This window comes from Anser brachyrhynchus (genome assembly GCF_964034855.1).
Source record: "Anser brachyrhynchus genome assembly, chromosome: 5".
Lineage (NCBI taxonomy): Eukaryota > Metazoa > Chordata > Aves > Anseriformes > Anatidae > Anser > Anser brachyrhynchus.
This window is the reverse complement of record NC_137699.1, coordinates 65265341-65283368: the sequence shown is the minus strand read 5'-3', so window position 1 is coordinate 65283368 and position 18028 is coordinate 65265341. Positions and strand designations below refer to the sequence as shown.

The following is an 18028-nucleotide window of genomic DNA, read 5'->3' as shown; positions in this document are numbered from 1 at the left end:
CGGAGCGGCGGCGCGGCCATGGGCGGCGGGCGGCCGGCGGCGGGATGAGCGGCGGGCGGCAGGGGCTGCTGCCCCGGGCCTGGCGGCTGCCCGCCACGAAGGCGGCGGCCGAGCCGGAGCCCGGGGTGGCGGCGGCGGCCGAGGCTGAGGCCGAGGAGGAGGCCGACGACCTGCTGCTGGCGGCGGCCGCGGCGGCGGCGGACCCGGCCCCGGCCCCGGCCCCGGCCCCGGCCCCGGCCCCGTCGGCCGCCGGGTTCTGCGCGGCGGCGGGCGCGCTGTGGATCTACCCCACGAACGTGCCGGTGCGCGGCTACCAGCTGCGCGTGGCCCGCGCTGCCCTGCTGGCCAACACGCTGCTCTGCCTGCCCACCGGGCTCGGCAAGACCTTCGTGGCCGCCGTCGTCATGTACAACTTCTACCGCTGGTTCCCCTCGGGCAAGGTGCTCTTCCTCGCCCCCACCAAGCCGCTGGTGGCCCAGCAGATGGAGGCCTGCGCCCGCCTGATGGGCATCCCGGCCCGGCACATGGCCGAGATGACGGGTGGGTGCCGCCGCGCGGGGGCTGCCGCGGCTCGGCTCGGGGCCGGCGGGGCTCGGTAACGCCACCGCCTTCCCTTGCAGGGGGAACCCAGGCCCTCAGCCGGCGGGACCTGTGGGCCACCAAGAGGGTCTTCTTCCTCACGCCTCAGGTAATGGTGAACGACCTCTCCCGCGGGAGCTGCCCTTCTGGCGACATCAAGTGTCTGGTCATCGACGAAGCCCACAAAGCGCTGGGGAATCACGCCTACTGCCAGGTAACGCCGAAGGCCCGAGCCCCGCTCCTGATCTGTGGCTGCGGAAACCCCCCCAAATTCACTTACGTTCTCCACAAAGTGTGGCCGTTGCTGCTCAGAGATTTTCCTTTAGTTCCTTCTCTTGGTCTGCAAGATGAGCAGAAATCAAGCAGTGCTCTGTGCCATCTGCACATTGCTTTTAGTTCAACCTGCATTAAAACTTGACAAGGTGAGATGGGAGTACTATTAATGTCTGAACAAAACTGTAACTTTTTTGTTTCCAAATATTTTCCCAACTGAAGCCATAAAGCGTGCTTTTCAGGTGTGTTCCTGTTCGCAGCTGTCCTCTGGCGCTTCTGTGCCAAGTTTGACTAGATCTGAAGTGGAGGGATGTGCTGTGTCAGAAAAACGTGGGGGAGCTCACTTGGGTTACTGTACTGTTGTTTTGTTAAATCAACTGAAAAATCATTTAATAATTTACCAAGGTTGCTCTGCTGAGTGGGATTAGTGTAATACACTTAATCGAGATTACATGTTCATGGATAAAATCTTTATAAACTGAACACCTTCTGGCTTCCATTTGAGTTTAGAAATATTCTTTTTAGGATGCTTTGTTGAGTTTTTTCTACGTAGTAGGTATTTTTGTCAGCATACTTTGTATAAGCAAGTAATCTTTAAGAATGCTAACATGAAATTTACCAATTCCTAGGTTGTCAAGGAACTAACCAAATACACGAATCAGTTTCGGATCTTGGCCCTCAGTGCTACACCGGGCAGTGACACAAAGGCAAGTGAAATTACTTTCATGGGTTGAATAATACAGTTTCCGTAGAACTGATAACAGTTGGAATACTGTGCAGGATATTGAAGTCTAGGAGAATTCCAGGTAAAAACTGAGTCACTTCAAAATCCATTAGTTGCTCAGTGTTTGCCTTTTTGCTGCTATAGACTCTATACTATTTATTTCCTGTCCTTTCTCAAAGGAAGTATTTTTTTTTTGAGAATACAGACCTACCTGAACCAAAAAGAGCACACTCTTAATGCAAAATGGCTTTTGTATTCTATTCAGGTGTAGTTTATTGGGTAGATAGAAGTACAGCTGAGGTTTTCAGTCTAAGGCAGATGGACGTCCAAATTCAGTTTAAGGAAAAGCGATGTTGTTTAATTATCTTATGGAGCTTTTCAAGATATTAGGCTTTACTTTTGTCAAGAGAGTTGTGTAGTGCTCGTGAAGCTTATTGTTAAAGAGGAGGTAAATGGAGAAACCCTTTTTAAACTCAAGTATTCTAAGCCTCTCTTTGTGCTGATCAGCATGATCTAAAGTGCGTGTTCCTCTTGTGGGGTGGTGTGTGGCAGGGGCTGTGGCTCTGTCATGGTGCCCATGGTGTGTCGACTTGGTGCCATGGCCACCCTGCCGTGTCCCGTAGCTGCTGGAGGTCTCAGCTGTTGCAGCATTATTAGTGCGTTGGCTTCCTGGCTGTGCCCAGGCCTGAAGGGAGAGTTCTGTCGCTGCAGCCCTCGTGCAGTTTTGCATTCATGAGCTCACTGCGTTGGTTCTTTGTATGCTACTTAAGATCTTTAAGTGGAGAGTCTTCAGTTTTTCATTCGTAGATACTAAGTACGTTTTCCTTCGTATTATATTCAGGGGCTGTTAAAATATGTTACATAAAATATGTTAAAATAGTTACTTTTCTGTGACGTTCATTTCATCATTGGCGTGTTAACAAGCAATATGGTCCTTTTTTGTGGGTTGTCAAACAGGCTGTGCAGCAGGTTATCTCCAACTTGCTCATTGCTCAGATAGAGCTATGTACTGAAGATTCTCCGGAAATTCAACCCTATTCTCATGAGCGACAAGTGGAAAAAATCGTCGTTCCACTTGGTGAAGAACTGGTAGAAGTTCAGAATGCCTACATCCAGGTGAGTTGTTTCATTTCTTTATCGTTACACATACATTCAGTGACACTGTCCATTTATGTGTGTGTGTATACATATATATACACACCCACCTTCCGATTTGAACATCGCTGCCTAGACTAGCAGTAACTTATAACAGTAATAACTTCCTATGTAGTTAACTTTGTCTGTAGCGTCAACTACAATAGCTGCTGCTTCGCTTTGCACCACTGACACCTGTTAGCTTGCAACAGCCTAAGCAGCTCTGAATTAGTTGTCTCATCCTCCTTCAGGAGTCCTTGCAAATTGGCATGAGACATGAACTGAGGGCTTCTTCCTTTGGCTGGAATTTAGTATTTATTGGGAGGGTAAGAAGTGTTGGCTAGGTTATTGCCAGCCTTATGAAAGTTGTATATCGACTCAAACATTTTATCTGATTAACAATGGTCTTTAGAGCTTCAACCCATCTGTAAGTGTGCTTCGTTCCCCTTGTGTGGGCTTATTTGTTTTTGTTTTTTGGTGGGGAAGTTTGGGGGGAGAGAAGCTGGCGGTGGGAAATGCAGAACATCTTGTTTGTCTGTTCTTAACCAGTAGGTAATATCCAAATACAGGGCAGCAGTAGGCAAATAGTATTATATAAGATACCATTTTGATGAGTTCAAAATGTATGTTTGCTTTTTAGTAAGAGACATAAAAATAAATGGAGTTAGTTGATATCCAACTGTTGGCCTTAGAGTATGTTTTTGGTTAAAGTTTAATGATTTTGCTGTAGTGAAGACCATGAAAGGCAAATTTGCGCGTTGATTTCCTAAATTAAGTTGGCTTTTTTAGATCTGCTGTTTTCAAACAAATGGCATGGGAGTGTGTTTAACTGAAGAAGTTCCAGTGACAGGCTAGAAGGAACTTTAAGATGGATTTGTGAATGAATATGGATGCTCGCGTTGGTCTCAGTGGCGTAGTTTGAGGTGTTTGGCTTTAGATGTAAGCTGCAATAAACATGGGTTTGGCTGATCTGGGGTAACTGAGGAGTACAGACAGACCTTCGCTGACTTCAATCGATCGATGGCTGTCAGCGTGGCTTCGGTGGTTTCCATTTCCTCTCTTTGATCTGCTGTTTGCCCTTGTATTGGTGCTCTGATGAGAAGGGACCTCTGGTACGCACAGCGCTGGCCCAGGCAGCGGAAGGACGGGGGTGGCAGAAGGACGGTGGTGGCTCTCCTGCAGCCTCCTTCCAGAGCAGCGCCGGCTGCCAGGCCTCAGGAGGGCCGGGCCTCGGGCGGCCCCAGTAACCTGCGGGAGGCCGAGGGCCTCGGCCACGTCCCTGAGGTGGTCCCTGCGCTTTGGCTCCCCAGCACCTCGAGATCAGATCCTGTGAGGGCAGCCCCCGAGGTGCGACAAGTACGTGTTCGGTTGTGTGGTCCTTTTAGCCCCCCAAAAGAGTCGGTCGTGGAGTCCGTTCTGAACGGCATCAGGATTTAGGAGGAGACCCCACATAGGTACGTTACGCTGCGTTAGTGCTGCTGCTCTGCAGCTGGTCCTGAAACCGCTCCTACCCCGAGCCGTGGGAGGCGACGCTGGGTGTTTACAAAAGGCGGCTGCAGGGGGCTTCTGCAATGGGGAATGAGCTCGCCAGCAGACTGCTGGCTACAGCATATAGATGCGTAGCTCCAGGTGTATGGGCTTTTTGTGTGTTTGTTTCAAAGATGTATGTTTTGTGAGGGTTATTTAAGTCTTTTGGGTCTTACAGCAACCGAGGCAAATTCAGGGCTTAAATGTCTTCTGTAAAATCAGAACAGTACCTTCGGACTAATGTTGTTTCCATTCAGAGGAAAAATAGAAATAAAGAGATCACGAAACACAGAATTCTGAAGTAAATGTTAACAAATAGAAATAATTTTTTATATGATACAAAAAGTGAAACCCAAGTATACTCTTTGCACAATAAAGTCATTATCTTTAATTTTGACAAACAGCAACAGTAAACAAGACAACATATAAGTGAAAATAAAGGGCAGTGTAAAGCTGCACAACTCAGCAATGCCAGAAAAATTATATTTATGCTTATATTTGCATACATACAATAAGCAAGGACCTGAGTATCACAATAGCTGGAATAAACTTTTTAGGCACTAATGCTTGTTTGAAAAATACATGGTATGCAAGACAATGTTTATCTGTTAAGGCTATAGCATTTAATCTTTCAAAGTATGTTTGAGTTCTGTTTTATTATCTCTTTTGAATAGTAGAAATCAAATACTTCAAATTAAAAATGGAAATCCTTTAATTAATGGCTTACAAAGCAGAGCCACAGGTGGGTAATAAAATACCTACTCCAATAACAGGAGTTAGGTAATTATGTTTGACATCAGGTTTTCAAACTTTCTAAAATGATCTCTTTTAGTAACTGTAACATTTCCTTGGCATTCATGGGCGTAACTATTAGGCAAACTTTATTGTGTCAATGACAAAACGCAGTACTTGGTGAGGGCTGTTTGCAGAAGCTGGTCGTGTTCCACAGCCATAAAGTGTATCCTCAAACATCAGATTAATTGGTTCTTTCTCAGCAGCAGAAGCAGCCTAACATAAGCCAAAATAAGCACTATCTGGAATTCACAGTTTCACATAAAACAACACTGAGCGCTTGCTGTGGTTAGGGTATCAGCACATTCCGAGAAATACCTTGGGTTTATGCTTTAGTAACAAGCGTGTTTCTATTACAAACCCACAAGTAACTGAGCTGCAGAAGTATTTAGGTGAAGATTCTCTATGGAAAGAGACATGCCATATAGCAAACACTTTTTCAATAGACTTTGTACATAATTTTACATTTAAAAACTGATACTTTCTGGTGAGAGAATTGAACTGCTTCCAGTAGATGTTTTACATTTGTACTAAAATAATTTCTATAACCAGCAAAAGCAATCAAATTGCAGAAGCCTCTTTCATTTGATATAAAATCTTGTGAGAGTTGAGAATCTGTTTTTATTTGCCCCTATATAAAAATTGGGGGGGAGGGGGGAAGGGAGGAGTGGGCAAAACAAAACCTGTCATTAATGCTTCTCTGGACCTTCAATGCAAGTCGGCTTTAGAAAAGTTTTTCTTATTTTCCATTATTTTTTTATCTTCCACTTTAATACTGGCTGGCAGTTCCAACAATGCAAGATGTTAACAATAAAAGGCAAAGCTAAAATGCCTACTCTAGCTGGTCCCTAACATTAGGGGTACTGAAACAGGACACAATTCCACATATTGAAAAGCAAGTCGGATTTTTACCCCCTGGTTGTGATCCTGTACCTTGAACAAGCTGAGAGCAGTAAAAGATACGAGAGGCATCTTCACCACCTCGTCCTGTTGGGTAAGAGATGCTTGGACGTGCATTTAACCTGGCTCATCAGACAGTGCCCCCAGCTGGGGCGGCCCCTGGCACAAGAACTCGTACTGTCACCTGGCAGCTCGGGGCACACTCCGGGCTCGGTAGCTCTCTGGCTGGAACGAGGAGGACCCCAAACCCACGGCTTTTTTGAGGTTTTGCCCCTCCAACTGCCCCCGCCCTCCCTCTCCCTCTAAGCACAGTCTGTTTGTGGCAATACACCTGGCTGTGCTGGGGCAGGCTGTCCGAATAGCTGGGGAAACCAGAGATTGAGAAGGGGGTGAGGTCCCCCAGCACTGTCGGTTCAAAGTAAGGCTTTTCTCTCTATACATATTTCCCCCACTTGCATCTCCCCCGTCTCTGCAGGCAGCAGCCACCGGAGGGCACCATGGTCACGCTGAAGGGCGATCAGCAGCTCCCAGCCGCCCCCCAGGACCCTGCTGCACGGTCCTGGGTTAACGAAAAGTCAGTGCTGTGCACAGAGCCCTGCGGAAACAGGAGGCTTAAAGGTCTTGGGGCCTGTACGTTTATTCAGCAGCACTGCATAAATGCCCTCTGTTTGCCAATTAACGCTACCGTAAGCGCCCAGACAGCGGCTCTGGTTGTTGTGTGTTGCAACTGGAGAACACAAAAGCTCAACTTAAAGCCTGAACATTGTAGTTGATACATGACTCTGGGGATATACTCCATTAAATTTTATACAAAAAGTCATTTACTGAGATTAAGATTAAACTCTACTATCGTATCTCTAAGGGGAGACATGGAAGGGATTTCTGAGGGCAAACCTGTTGGCTAACTCGACTCTAAAGTGCGTTGGGTGCTCCCTAACTGTGGTACGTAGCAAAGCCTGCGTGCTGCTCAGAGCCGGGGCGTCAGAGCTGCGCGGGCTGGGCTTCGAATCCTAGCGCGCTGCGTGGGCAGGCTGCCCCGAGAATCACCACGTGGGTAGAGGCAAAGAAACAAGCTGCAGCACGGGAAGTTAGGAATTAGGAAGAGAAATTCTCACAGTGAGGGTGGTCAAATACTGGAACAGGGCCCAGAGGGGCTGGGGGATCCTCGTCCCAGGAGGTGCTGTATGCTGGGCTGCACGAGGCCCTGAGCAGCCCCATCGGCGCTGGCCCTTCCGGCAGAGGGCCGGGCCAGGTGAGCGTCAGGGGCTGTATGTTTAGTTTGTGTGGTTCTGTGCTTCGTGAAATACTGGTAGCATTTCTAACTTCGGCAGTGTAGCACTGCTGTAAGAATGTAAAAAGTAGTGAACAGATTGCTGAATGTTAAAAACACTGCTGTTGAAGTAAAGATTTAAGATAAGTGTTCAGAAAGCTGGAGCTGAAATTAACCGCTTTCTATTTGGGACTGACACATTTAGTCGTGGGATTACTGCGAGTGGGTGATTAAGGTGAGCTGTAACTCTTCTACCAAAAGGTCAGTGAGCCTAAGCACTGTCCTGCTGCCTTGGTCTCTTCTCAAGGTCTAAAGTACTTTGGTTGAGTGCTTGGTGAGGTAATGCATTAAGCATTGGGAATCTCTGCTCCACCAGAGATAAGAACAAAACCGGTCAGTATTGGCCTCGTCTTGATCCTTGGTTTAATCCCAGTGGTCTAAATCTGGTAATTCTCTTCAGAAATAAAGACCTGAACATTCTTTTTTCTGAAGCACAGTCTGCACGTGTGAATTGGTTTTAATGCGTGTCCCATCGAAAGCCCCAGCAGTGCCTTTTTGTAGCTGGTGCAGCCCTAGGTGCCCAGAGCAAGCCAGGACAGGGGCTGCAGGAGCTCCATTAGGACAGTCCCAAGCCCCAGCAGATCAGAGATGCTAATAAGTGGGTGAGGGGAGAGGGCTCTGCGTCCCTTATCTTGGGGGGAAAGGGGGAAGATAAGGTGAACTAATCTTTCTCATTTTTATAGTGCTAAAATCTCCGCAAGAATTATTTAGAACTGGTTTCACATGTTAGCTCTGTTTGCTTATTAAGTTGGAGTGATTGCCTCGCTAAGCTGGCTAAAAGCCACGTTTTTGTATTTCCTCAGGGGTTTGACATCTAGTCTCACACAATTCACATGTAAAATTCTGCCAGTAAATCAGAGCTGATTCTTGTAACAGACAAGCATCAGAAACGGGCGGCTACGGTCTCTGGAGGAACCAGATCTCATTGTGTCGATTAGCAGCAGCTGGGTTTGTATATCCTGCAATGATGAACGTATCCTGCAAACATAACTCTGGGCTCTCCAGAATTTCCGCCAACAGGTTTATTTCTCTCATGATAGAGTCTTCATTGGTGATTCCTCTGAAGCTCCTGTAACAATCAACTTCATATCAAGTTCTTTTTAAAATCCAGTTTTTCCCAAGCCTAGGTGTGCCTTCTGTTCTAAGCTCAGTCATGATTCACAAATGGCGCTACCTGACCGTGGTTGGTCTCAAACAGGTAACAGTTTGTTCTTAAGTCAGCATTTTCAGTGACGTGTTAGATAGTTTGTTGCCAGCGATACAGAATATAGTGTGTTTTGAGATGCTGTTGTATCTTATATTTACATGTGCATTATTTTCTGAATACCCTAGTTTCATAAAGCAGGCAGCTTTCAACAGGTACTGAAAATCAGGTTTTGAGTTTGTTAGGTTTTAGAGGTTGGTTTAATATATGCATCATGCCTACGCTGAAAACTGCTTCTTTTTACGTTTTTACTAGAAAAGAATGAAAATGTTTCTTACCTACTATAAACAATAGTAGACGGCCATTCTTCAATGATTATGTCAGAGTCAAAGGGATGAGGTGGCTGGTCCTGCAGCACTTCGGGCAGGTAGTACGCTACCGTCACCGACTGCGTCATCTCCGACTGAGATTCATTCGTGTGTACTATGGTCACAATGGGTATTGTTATCCCCAGGTACAGCCCTGAGGAGACAAACGTGACTTTTAGAAAGTGCAAAAGGAGGTCTTCATACCATACTTGATTTCTGAACTCATACTGAATTATATAAAGTGAGTACCACTGAGAAGAAAGATTTGTCATTATTAGAAGGAATTCAGCATACTTCAGAAAATGGATTTCTGTATTCCAAGTAGGAAGCAACATTTTATTGTGCCTTGTAATTTGTATGTATCTGTCTGCGTGTACGTGTATACATACATACATATATAAAACCTCTGTGTGCAAATATGTTTGCATGTGTGTCTAAAATGTGGTAGTTGTCAAGCTCTCCTGTCTCTACGTATGGCGAATGGTTTGACGTAACTTCTTACCTCCACCTTAAGAGGGTTGTGTTTTTGTGAACTGCCCTTGTCTCACATTTTAAATATTTGGGAGCAAAGAATGTAAGCAAGACAAGGGGGCTGCATTGTGAATTCATTTAGGATTTACTGTTAACAAACATGTTGCTTTATTTGTGCAGTAAATAAAGCTTGTGGTTTTTACTGTGCAGATAGCAGTGATTATTAGGAGTGAGAAATCTGCTTCTGTATATGGTTTGAAAACAAAACTGCTGTTCTGCAGCCAAAATAACTTTTAAACAATATTTAAAATGTTAACAGAATTTGGGGGTGGGGGGGAACACCTGATTAAGGGAAAACTTTTAAGAGAATGTTTTTAGTTTCTTGGAAAGGAAATTAAGTCTTGGCTTGATTACAGCATGTGGTATTACAGAACAAAACATTGGCTATTATAAGTACTTCTTAATCATCTGGAGAATGGTAAAAATGAAAAGCTATCAAGGACATGGTGGATTTGCTATCCTTTTAGTGTTTTTGAGTTAAAATGGGATTATGTTTGTGGAAAATACTCTTCAACCACACCAATTTTTGGTGTCCATTCAGACACGCACAAGTTGAGTACCATGAGCTAACGTGAGGCAAGTGTAATACTACGGGCTCTCGGTGTTAAACTGTGAATAAGTGACTGAGGCACTTCTGTGACAACTACACCACTGAGTGCTGTAGCAAAAGACTTATTCATAGCCGACAGTCTAGAAAAATAGCCAGAGCCAGTTTCCAAGCAGTTGCAGTGGCCAGGATGCCCCTGGAAGTCAGTTCAGTGATCATGTACCTTCAGACGTTCCCTTCTAGCACGTATGTAGAGGGAACAGCATTTAGTTTACATTATACTGGAAAGGCCATATTACAGGAAGATGGTGATACAGACAGAAACAACTAATAAAAGTATCCTCCTAATTAGGAGGGGCTAGTGCATAAATGTAATGTTTTCACTGTAATGAAGAATTGTGGTACTAATTACCTGAGGAATTCTGCTCACAAATGTACCTCATAAGCTTCATGAATCCAAGACAAATGCTCTGTTCATACTGTTTTTCTTTCATTTTTATACAAGCCCACTTGGCTTTTCCATACTGACGTTTTTCATAAAGCAGGTCTCCAAGCTGCAAACACAATCAGATAATAATTCTGTGTTTTAAGTTAAATAAAAAAAAAAAAGAAAAAAAAACAAATACCACAAGCAAACAAAAGTCATACAATATTCAGTACTTTGATTAGAACATGCACCTACAGAAGTTGATTTCTTTATGAACAGGAGAATAGCAAGCACGAGAAGTTGTTTTAACTCTCAGCGTCAGCTATACCTTAAGTGTTTTGTTTGCTACATAGTTCACATGCAATTTGTTTCAAGGTCCAAGTTGGCATATAAGAAGTAGATAAACAAAACCAATGCAATGAATGCATCTTACATGAATAAAATAAAAACTGCATCTTTTTTTGACTGTCAGTGAAATGATTTTGAAAGGAACATGTAAACGTCAGTCCTTTCTCACATAAACCCAGGAGGAATATACTAATGATCTTGGACCAAAATCTGTTTCAGCAGACCTACAGGTAGTTCTCCTTCAAAATAAGGAACTGATAACTTTTGACCTTGCAATATTAAATATTTAGTTACTACAACACTACAGAGAAACTGCTTTTGAGCATTTAATTACAACAATAATAGTTAGGAGTCCCAAACTGTTCAGATGAAATACATTCAATCAAATAGTGATATTTATAAACCTGAATTATATGGATCTGTTTAAAACAAATGGGATGGAAATCTTCCGACGTGGTTAGTAAAGATTTCTTTGTCATTTATTTAAGGTTAGATACCTGTGTGCAAACTTCCTGAACTGTAAAAAAATTGCTGGACATTGAAGGTTTTATTAGAGGATAAGATGGTTTCTATGAGATGGATTTGCAAATTGATGTTCTCTTTGTAATGACCCATGATACAAAGCTACAACTTTGGTTTTAAATTCAGATAATAATCTCCTCCAAGTACTCTTTCCTAAGGTTGAATGAACGCGATTGTAAAAAAAAAAAAAAAAAAGTGCATTGGTTTAGATGAAGAAAATGGGGCTTTATTTCAAATGTCAAAATATGAGGGGGTTTTGTTAAATTAATTCAAAAATGTCACCAAGACTGCCATTCTTGACTGTCTTCTGACATTCCTGCTAGTTTCTAGCTTACAAAAACAGAAAACTTCACAGATACATGAAAAAAACAGTGAGATGTTAAAAAAGAAATGCAGTTATCCAGCTATAAGGGGTATATCCACTTAGGATTTTTAGTACTATAAGTGGATGAATTACTTTTATAAAGGAACACAGCTTTGAAATCTAGGTATGAATACTGAAAACACCGTTAGAAGCTGAAAAGGGAAGGACATCGGTACCTTTTCTTTGCGCTGGATCAGAGTAAACGGGATGGTCTGTCTCTCCTGGGGACTGTTATTTCTAGTCAGCTGCTGAATTGGCTCTGCCATGTCTACAATAAAATAACGCATTTCCAAGTTAGCTGTGAAGCTGTAGAAACAGGAATGAAATGTTTCATTCTGCTTTCTCTTAGTTAAACTTCTGTGGACTGTGTGCTTTTAACAAGTTTAGTTTGCTTTTCAATATTAGCAGGCATGGCTGACTGGCTTTGGTCTCTGTACTGTTCAGAACAGGTCTTGCTCTCCCACCCCCTCTATATTCCAATTATACGTGCGTCTCTTGAAAGGGCTTTTGTCGATGCCCACTTGTGCGGCTCTGTGCAGGAGTACTGCCAGTTCTGGCATCCCTTCCAACGCCGGATTCATGTGTATCCACATGAAGAAGTAAATTGCGTCGGCTGCTCTTGCTCACAGGTTCAAGGAAGTACTGCCGTGGAAGCTGTCACTTCCAAAAGACATTTCGTCTGATAGTTAGCCCCAGCCTTTGGTGCTACGCACGTTGCAGTGCTGCTCGTGGATGCTCCGGCCCCTGTGTGCACACTGAAGCTCTGCGTCTTTACATTTACCCAGCGATGCCTTTTCTTTTTAAATGCGAGCCCTTCTAGTAAGACTTCACAGGGCAGAACAACTTTAAAAATAGAAGGCAAACAACTGATTTCATTAAGAAGAGACCGTTACCTCTCGTTTGTACTGTCGGAAGGAGACTTCTCAGCAAAGGCCCCGGGGGTGCTGGCCAAGGAGCGGGCAGCAGGGTGAGGGAGGTGGCTCCTGGGGCTGCCTTTCACCCGTGGGGCCTGGTCTGGGGCTTCGTGGTAGAGGAATGACAGTGAGGAACTTGAGGTAATTCAGCAGAGGGCCTCCGAGATGATGAGGGGAGAACGCGGCAGGGAAGGGTGCTGAGGGAACCCGATGGGCTCCGGACGGAGAGGGGGAGGCGGAGGTGTGCTCTCCACCACCTCACAGAAGCGTGTGTGTGTATATATACATATGGAGAGAGAGAGAGAGACCAAGTTGCCATGTGAAATGGACCGAGTTGCGACCTGAATTGCCGTGGAAAATTCTGATGATGTATTTCAAGTGCCAGTGATCAAACACCAGGACAGGGGCCCAAGATGTTGAGGGGCCTCTGTCCTTGGGAAAGTGTCAGCTTGATGAGGCCCCGAGCGACTTCAAAGCTGACAGGTAGAAGCCTAACTTGGAAACTAGCTCTGCTTTTAACAAGGAGTTAGACTGCAGAGCTCCAGAGGCTCCTTACACCCTAAATTATCATGTAGTTGTGTATTAGTGTAAGTAGATGTTTATACTTCCATTAAAAATGCTGAAACTATAAATGAGGGGGAAGAAGAGTGTCCTATTAAGTTAAAGAAGTATAAGGTGAGTAAACAATTCCTCAATGCGTACTTCAGTGAAAAAATGTATCTTGAGGGGATGTGATTTTAACAAAGCAAATAGAAAAGATCTTTTTTGTGTGTTATCTTGACACTATTTCTTTCTGGTGCAGAATTTTTATCCGTATGGGCTGTCTCTGATTGGATGCCAGGCACATTAGATGAAAGTTTGTTTAAGTTTGGAAGGGGCAGAATACTGTTGACCGAACAATCTTGCAAAAATGAAACAACTTCACAAGGTGGGAGTAGAGTAAAGCTAGCTTCATAATTTGTGTTCTTTCTATCAGATGACATTACACCTGACTGAAAGAAACACAGGGGTTCAATGTTCTCAAATGAGTCCTTACCATAAAGCACTAGTAAAGGTTAAACAGAACATACCAAGTATATTTGACTAACAGGGACACTGTGTTTTGCATGCTCTTCATGTTCGCCCTTTTCTTCTTGCCCTTTGGACCAAGAAGGACCCAAAGTACGGTCTAATGCCATTGCTTCTGATCTGAGCTCTGGCGTTATGGCAGCAGATGATGTGAAGGGAGCGTTAATACGAGATAGTGTTGAAGAGCTCTAAGCATGCTCAGTACAGAAATGCAACTGAAACGTGCTGCAGCTCTTTGAATGATTCTCACGTTTTGTAAGAGATTCTATAGTGAACCTATTCCTGATTTCCAGATGCAGACATAAGTAACGGCCCAGTCTGCAGCAATCATCACGCTTCCCAGCCAAGCTCAAGGGGATAGAAGGAGCAAGTGTATTATACTTGCCTATTCAGTACTAGCATATTCTTGTACTCCTGTTCTCCCATGCTTTTCTAGTTTAAATACAGTTGGATTAGGTGTAGATGCAACTACGGTTGCCTCAACAACTGCTCTAACTGTAGTTCATACAAAAAGCCCGCCTAGAAGTTGGCTCCTAGCAGAAAGGCTTAGAAACTCTGGTTATAAGGCTAGTCCTAGCAATAGAGAACCTCTCTTCCAAAATAGCTGGTCCTTTGCATGTCAAACTTGAAGTAATGCAAGCATTTGTGCACTGTGATGGAGGTTTAGAAACTTGATTTTTCTGTACAGTGTTTGAAAACGTTTGTGAATTTCTGCCATGCCACTTCATGCTGTGTATCAGACATGTTCCAAAGGACTGTATATTTCAGCTGAAATAAGATCCCTTCTCTTCTGTGTTTCAAGCGCCTCAAAGTCTTAAGCAGAAAAGACAGGATGATGGGGGGAGGGAGGGAACAGTATTATTCATCTTTGAGAGGAGAGAATTAAGATGCAGGAGAATTAACTTAGCCTAGGTCACTCGTAAATCTGTAGCTGAGCTGGGAATCAAACCTACATCTCCTGGCATCCAGTGCAGGGGGTTTAGCTTTAAGACTATTTGGAATAGTAAAGATCCTTTTAATAAAGGGTAGAAAGATACACTTCAGTTAATTTTAAGCTTTTTTTTTAAATGTCACTGGGAAATAAATTTAAAATATAAGTAATGACATTTACAATTGATCTCTTCGGATGCTAGGAGAAAAACAGTAGATGAGATTTCCAGCACTGAACTTCCAGAGTACCGAGGAATTTGGAAACATTTTAAGGCTCTAGAAATGTTAGCTCTATTTTGATCCCTTTGCTGATAAATGTGGTCAGATATTTTTTTCCCGTGTTAATGCAAAGGAGAGTTCTGGAATTTTATTCTTCAGTGCATGAATCTCTGCCTGTCAGGCATGGCAGTATACCATGGATAATAAATGTTTTAGCCTGCACAATATTTAGATTATACAGCTCAAAGCAAGTGAGTTGCTTGATGTACATACCCTCTGTCAGTCCAAACTCGCAAACTTAAATACTGGTGTGAAAAAATGAGGCAAGATGATAATGAGTTGTAGCAGTATATCTAGGTAAAGGCTTACTTTAATTAAATTTTAAAAACTACTAATTGTAAATTTCAGTTTTGAAATATTTGTATACCTGCCTATGAGTAGGTATTATGAAAGAGGCAAATCTTTACAAATAAATCTACATAGATAATGCACGCTTGACAAGACTTGTACATAGCAGAAAGACTGAACAGTATTTGAAGTGTTGCACAACTTAATTTGTGTCTGATCAGACCTGCTGTGTCACTGAAGTGGGATGAACTCGTCAGCTGTGCCCTCAAACCGCGTGCATGCGCACCAGGCTTCTGAGTTTAGGAGGCAGCCTTTGTACCGCAAGGAACCAGTCTTCACGCTGAAAAGAAGCACGAGACCCGTGCCACGCACCTTGGAGCTGCTCACAAGCAGGCTTGTGAGGCTATGCATGAGGTGGGGGAGGCTGCGTGGCCGGGACAGCCCAGCCACAGCACAGTCCTGTCCTGGCTCTAACCATCCTGCAGCCTCTGTACCAACAGAGCCATGCTACCCCTTACGTGCTGTAACCTCAGCAAGGGAAGCATATTTGAACCAATGGCAAAGTCACGTGCAATTCAAGACCTAGATTTTGGTGTGGGTCCAAGGTACTTGACCTCAGAGCGTGCTGCTTTGTACACTGGGCACCTTTTGGAAACTATGCTTTAGCAAGTGGATGGTTTTGATGAGTAGCAACCTTCCCAAGCTTGCTTGTTAATCTTGTATTGAAGTTATTAATGAGAAATTTAAAGTAACTACTGAAGTATGACTTCTGCTGAGTGTAGGTAGGTAACATGGAGTTCTCAAGCCAAGAAGGTTAGATTATACCATCCTATACTTTCAGTTTTTGTTTACCTTTTGGTTGCAAGGTTTGCTGCTGGCCAGACAGTCAGCTTACAGGATTACAGTCTTGTTAATTGTGATAAATCGCTATGCCAGTCATAGAAGTGTTCGAATCTCACTAAATCTGTTGTTTTTAGAAGACTCGTAGTGCTCCTGTTACTCTTGAAAGGTACTAACAAAACCTACTAGCAAGGTATCTTTTTGAGAGGCATATTGTCCCCATAGAGCAAGACAGGTGTCAAAGCTTGTGGCAGCCCAGAACTATTGTCATAGCGGGGCATTGCCCTGACTTCACAGACTTTTCCACTAGACTATAGGAAATACGCAAGCTGTTGTTGGGATCTCAAACGCTCTGTGTCCACAGCTAGCACTGTGGCAGCAAACAGCCAAGTAAAGCTCTTGTGCTTTCCTGCAGCAGGGCTCCAGTGCCAGCAGCTGCTTGGATGGGGCACACTGGTCATGAGATCCTGCGTGCTCCCTGGTGAAACGAAGGAATTCTCCTCCCAGGATGTCATCTGCATTTCCTCTGTGGATGTCCGAGGCTGACTGATTACTAACACATGTATATTAGGTTAACCTACACTGTAAATAGATCGTAAATAGATACAGAGCTGATGAGCTCTTACTTCTAGTTGAGGTGCAATCCTCTCTTGACATATCTTGACTTCACTGAGGGAAGTCTTGCATTTTGATTTTTGTAACACCTACTCTAACACTACAAAGGAAGCCTTTTATTATATTGCAACCACAATGTGGTAAAACACTACTTTTGACAGATTTGCCAAACCTGATCTCCTGCATAATAGATCTTAGTGAAAGAAGGCATTGACACTTCTACATCATTTTGTAGGAAGGAATCTTGTTCCTTCTATACAGAGCTCCTCATAAGGGAGCATTTCACATCTGGGTGTTCAGGCCTTGATTAATGCCTTAGACAGGGACCCTCTCTTGTCACCCACTCCCTTTCTTTGTGCCCCTGCAGGGCAGGAGGCTGCCAGACTTGATGCTGTGACCAGGAGCAAGTGTTGGAGCGGCAGGACTGTGTCTGGTGCTGCACATTCAGACACCCCCATGGAGGCTAGCCAGTGAACGCTGTTCAGACTGAGCTTGCTGGGCCTCCTCTTAGTACCCAAAGGGTCATTGGTCTTCCTTGTGAAGGCATTAGAAGGATAAAGTGGGACTTCCAGACGTGGCTTGAAAAGGAGGCAGAAAGTGAGGCTGTTGCCTTTCTGCTGTGTTGGAATCTAGGAGGAGTTTAAGGATCAGGGAATTCATTTAGACAGTGCCTGAGGCAGTCTGTGCAAGGCTTTTGTGCTTTCCATCCTCTGTGCGGAGGATTTAGGAGAGGCAGAGCTCCTCAGCATCTGTGCCGCTCAGAACACGGGCAGCACTGAGGCGTCGCGGTCCTGACTGCGGTGAGCCTGCCCTTACCCTGCGCTGCTTGCTGCGAGCAACAGGACCTGCTACAGCCTTTTGGATTCTCCCGTCCTTCTCCAAATTGAAAATAAGCCACTTCTTAATAAGATAAGCCGGGGAGGCTTACTGTCAAAAGGCAAGGTCAATCCCGTTATTTGTTTACTCCCTGCAACCTTCCACTTCCAGCATAAAGCCCCAAACCGCCCCTATCTGTGGGATGGCCGCAGGGGGGGGTTCAGAGCCACCCCTTTACCCCCCCCCCCCGGCCGGCTCTTACCGCGGGGCACGTCCACCTGGTGCCCCCTGCCCACGCTCTGCCAGTAGCTGAGCAGCCGCTCCTGCTCCTCGTCCTCCATCCGCTCGGCCGCCTCCTCCTCCAGGCTGCTGCCGTTGCTGTGGTACGCCGAGTCGGGGCTCTCCTCCGCCATGCCGTCCAGCTCCTCCAGCGTGATCACGGCCGGGCCGCCCGGCTCCGCGCCGCTCATCCGGCACCCGCCCGTCTCCATCGTGCCGAGCCGAGCAGAACCGGGCTGTGCTGGGCCCGGCCGCGCCGTGCAGAACCGGGCCGAGCCGAGCCGAGCCGGGCTGCGGGCGCTGCCGCCGGCGCGGCGCTTTATGAGGGCTGGGCGGGGCGGGGCGGGGCGGGGGCGGGCTCCAGGTGTGTGTGGGGAGCCACTTGGGCTCTGAGCGGTGGCTTTTTTTCTTTTTTCTTTTTTTTTTTTTCCTCCCCGCTGCTCTTCATCTCCTGTCGGTCCTTCCTTATTGTGACTTTATCTCGTAAGC

General features: G+C 45.1%; 2 protein-coding genes across 2 annotated transcripts in view; one reads left to right on the top strand and one right to left on the bottom strand.

Annotated features, from left to right (window-relative positions):
* Position 1: 1 nt before the first annotated feature.
* FANCM (FA complementation group M) overlaps positions 2 to 18028 on the top strand; it is a 74289-nt gene continuing 56262 nt past the window's right edge. The window contains exons 1-4 of the mRNA XM_080594121.1: positions 2 to 540; positions 621 to 793; positions 1482 to 1559; positions 2534 to 2692. Of these exons, the coding sequence (XP_080450247.1) occupies positions 45 to 540; positions 621 to 793; positions 1482 to 1559; positions 2534 to 2692 (906 nt within the window). The 5' untranslated portion in view covers positions 2 to 44. The remainder of the gene's footprint in view (positions 541 to 620; positions 794 to 1481; positions 1560 to 2533; positions 2693 to 18028) is intronic.
* On the bottom strand, positions 4602 to 17891 carry LOC308195910 (heme-binding protein 2-like). The gene is made up of 5 exons (XM_080594137.1): positions 17523 to 17891; positions 11687 to 11778; positions 10262 to 10403; positions 8742 to 8925; positions 4602 to 8328 (listed from the first exon to the last, which is right to left on the bottom strand). The coding sequence occupies exons 1-5, from the start codon at positions 17749 to 17751 to the stop codon at positions 8157 to 8159; spliced, it is 819 nt and encodes a 272-aa protein (XP_080450263.1). The 5' UTR covers positions 17752 to 17891; the 3' UTR covers positions 4602 to 8156.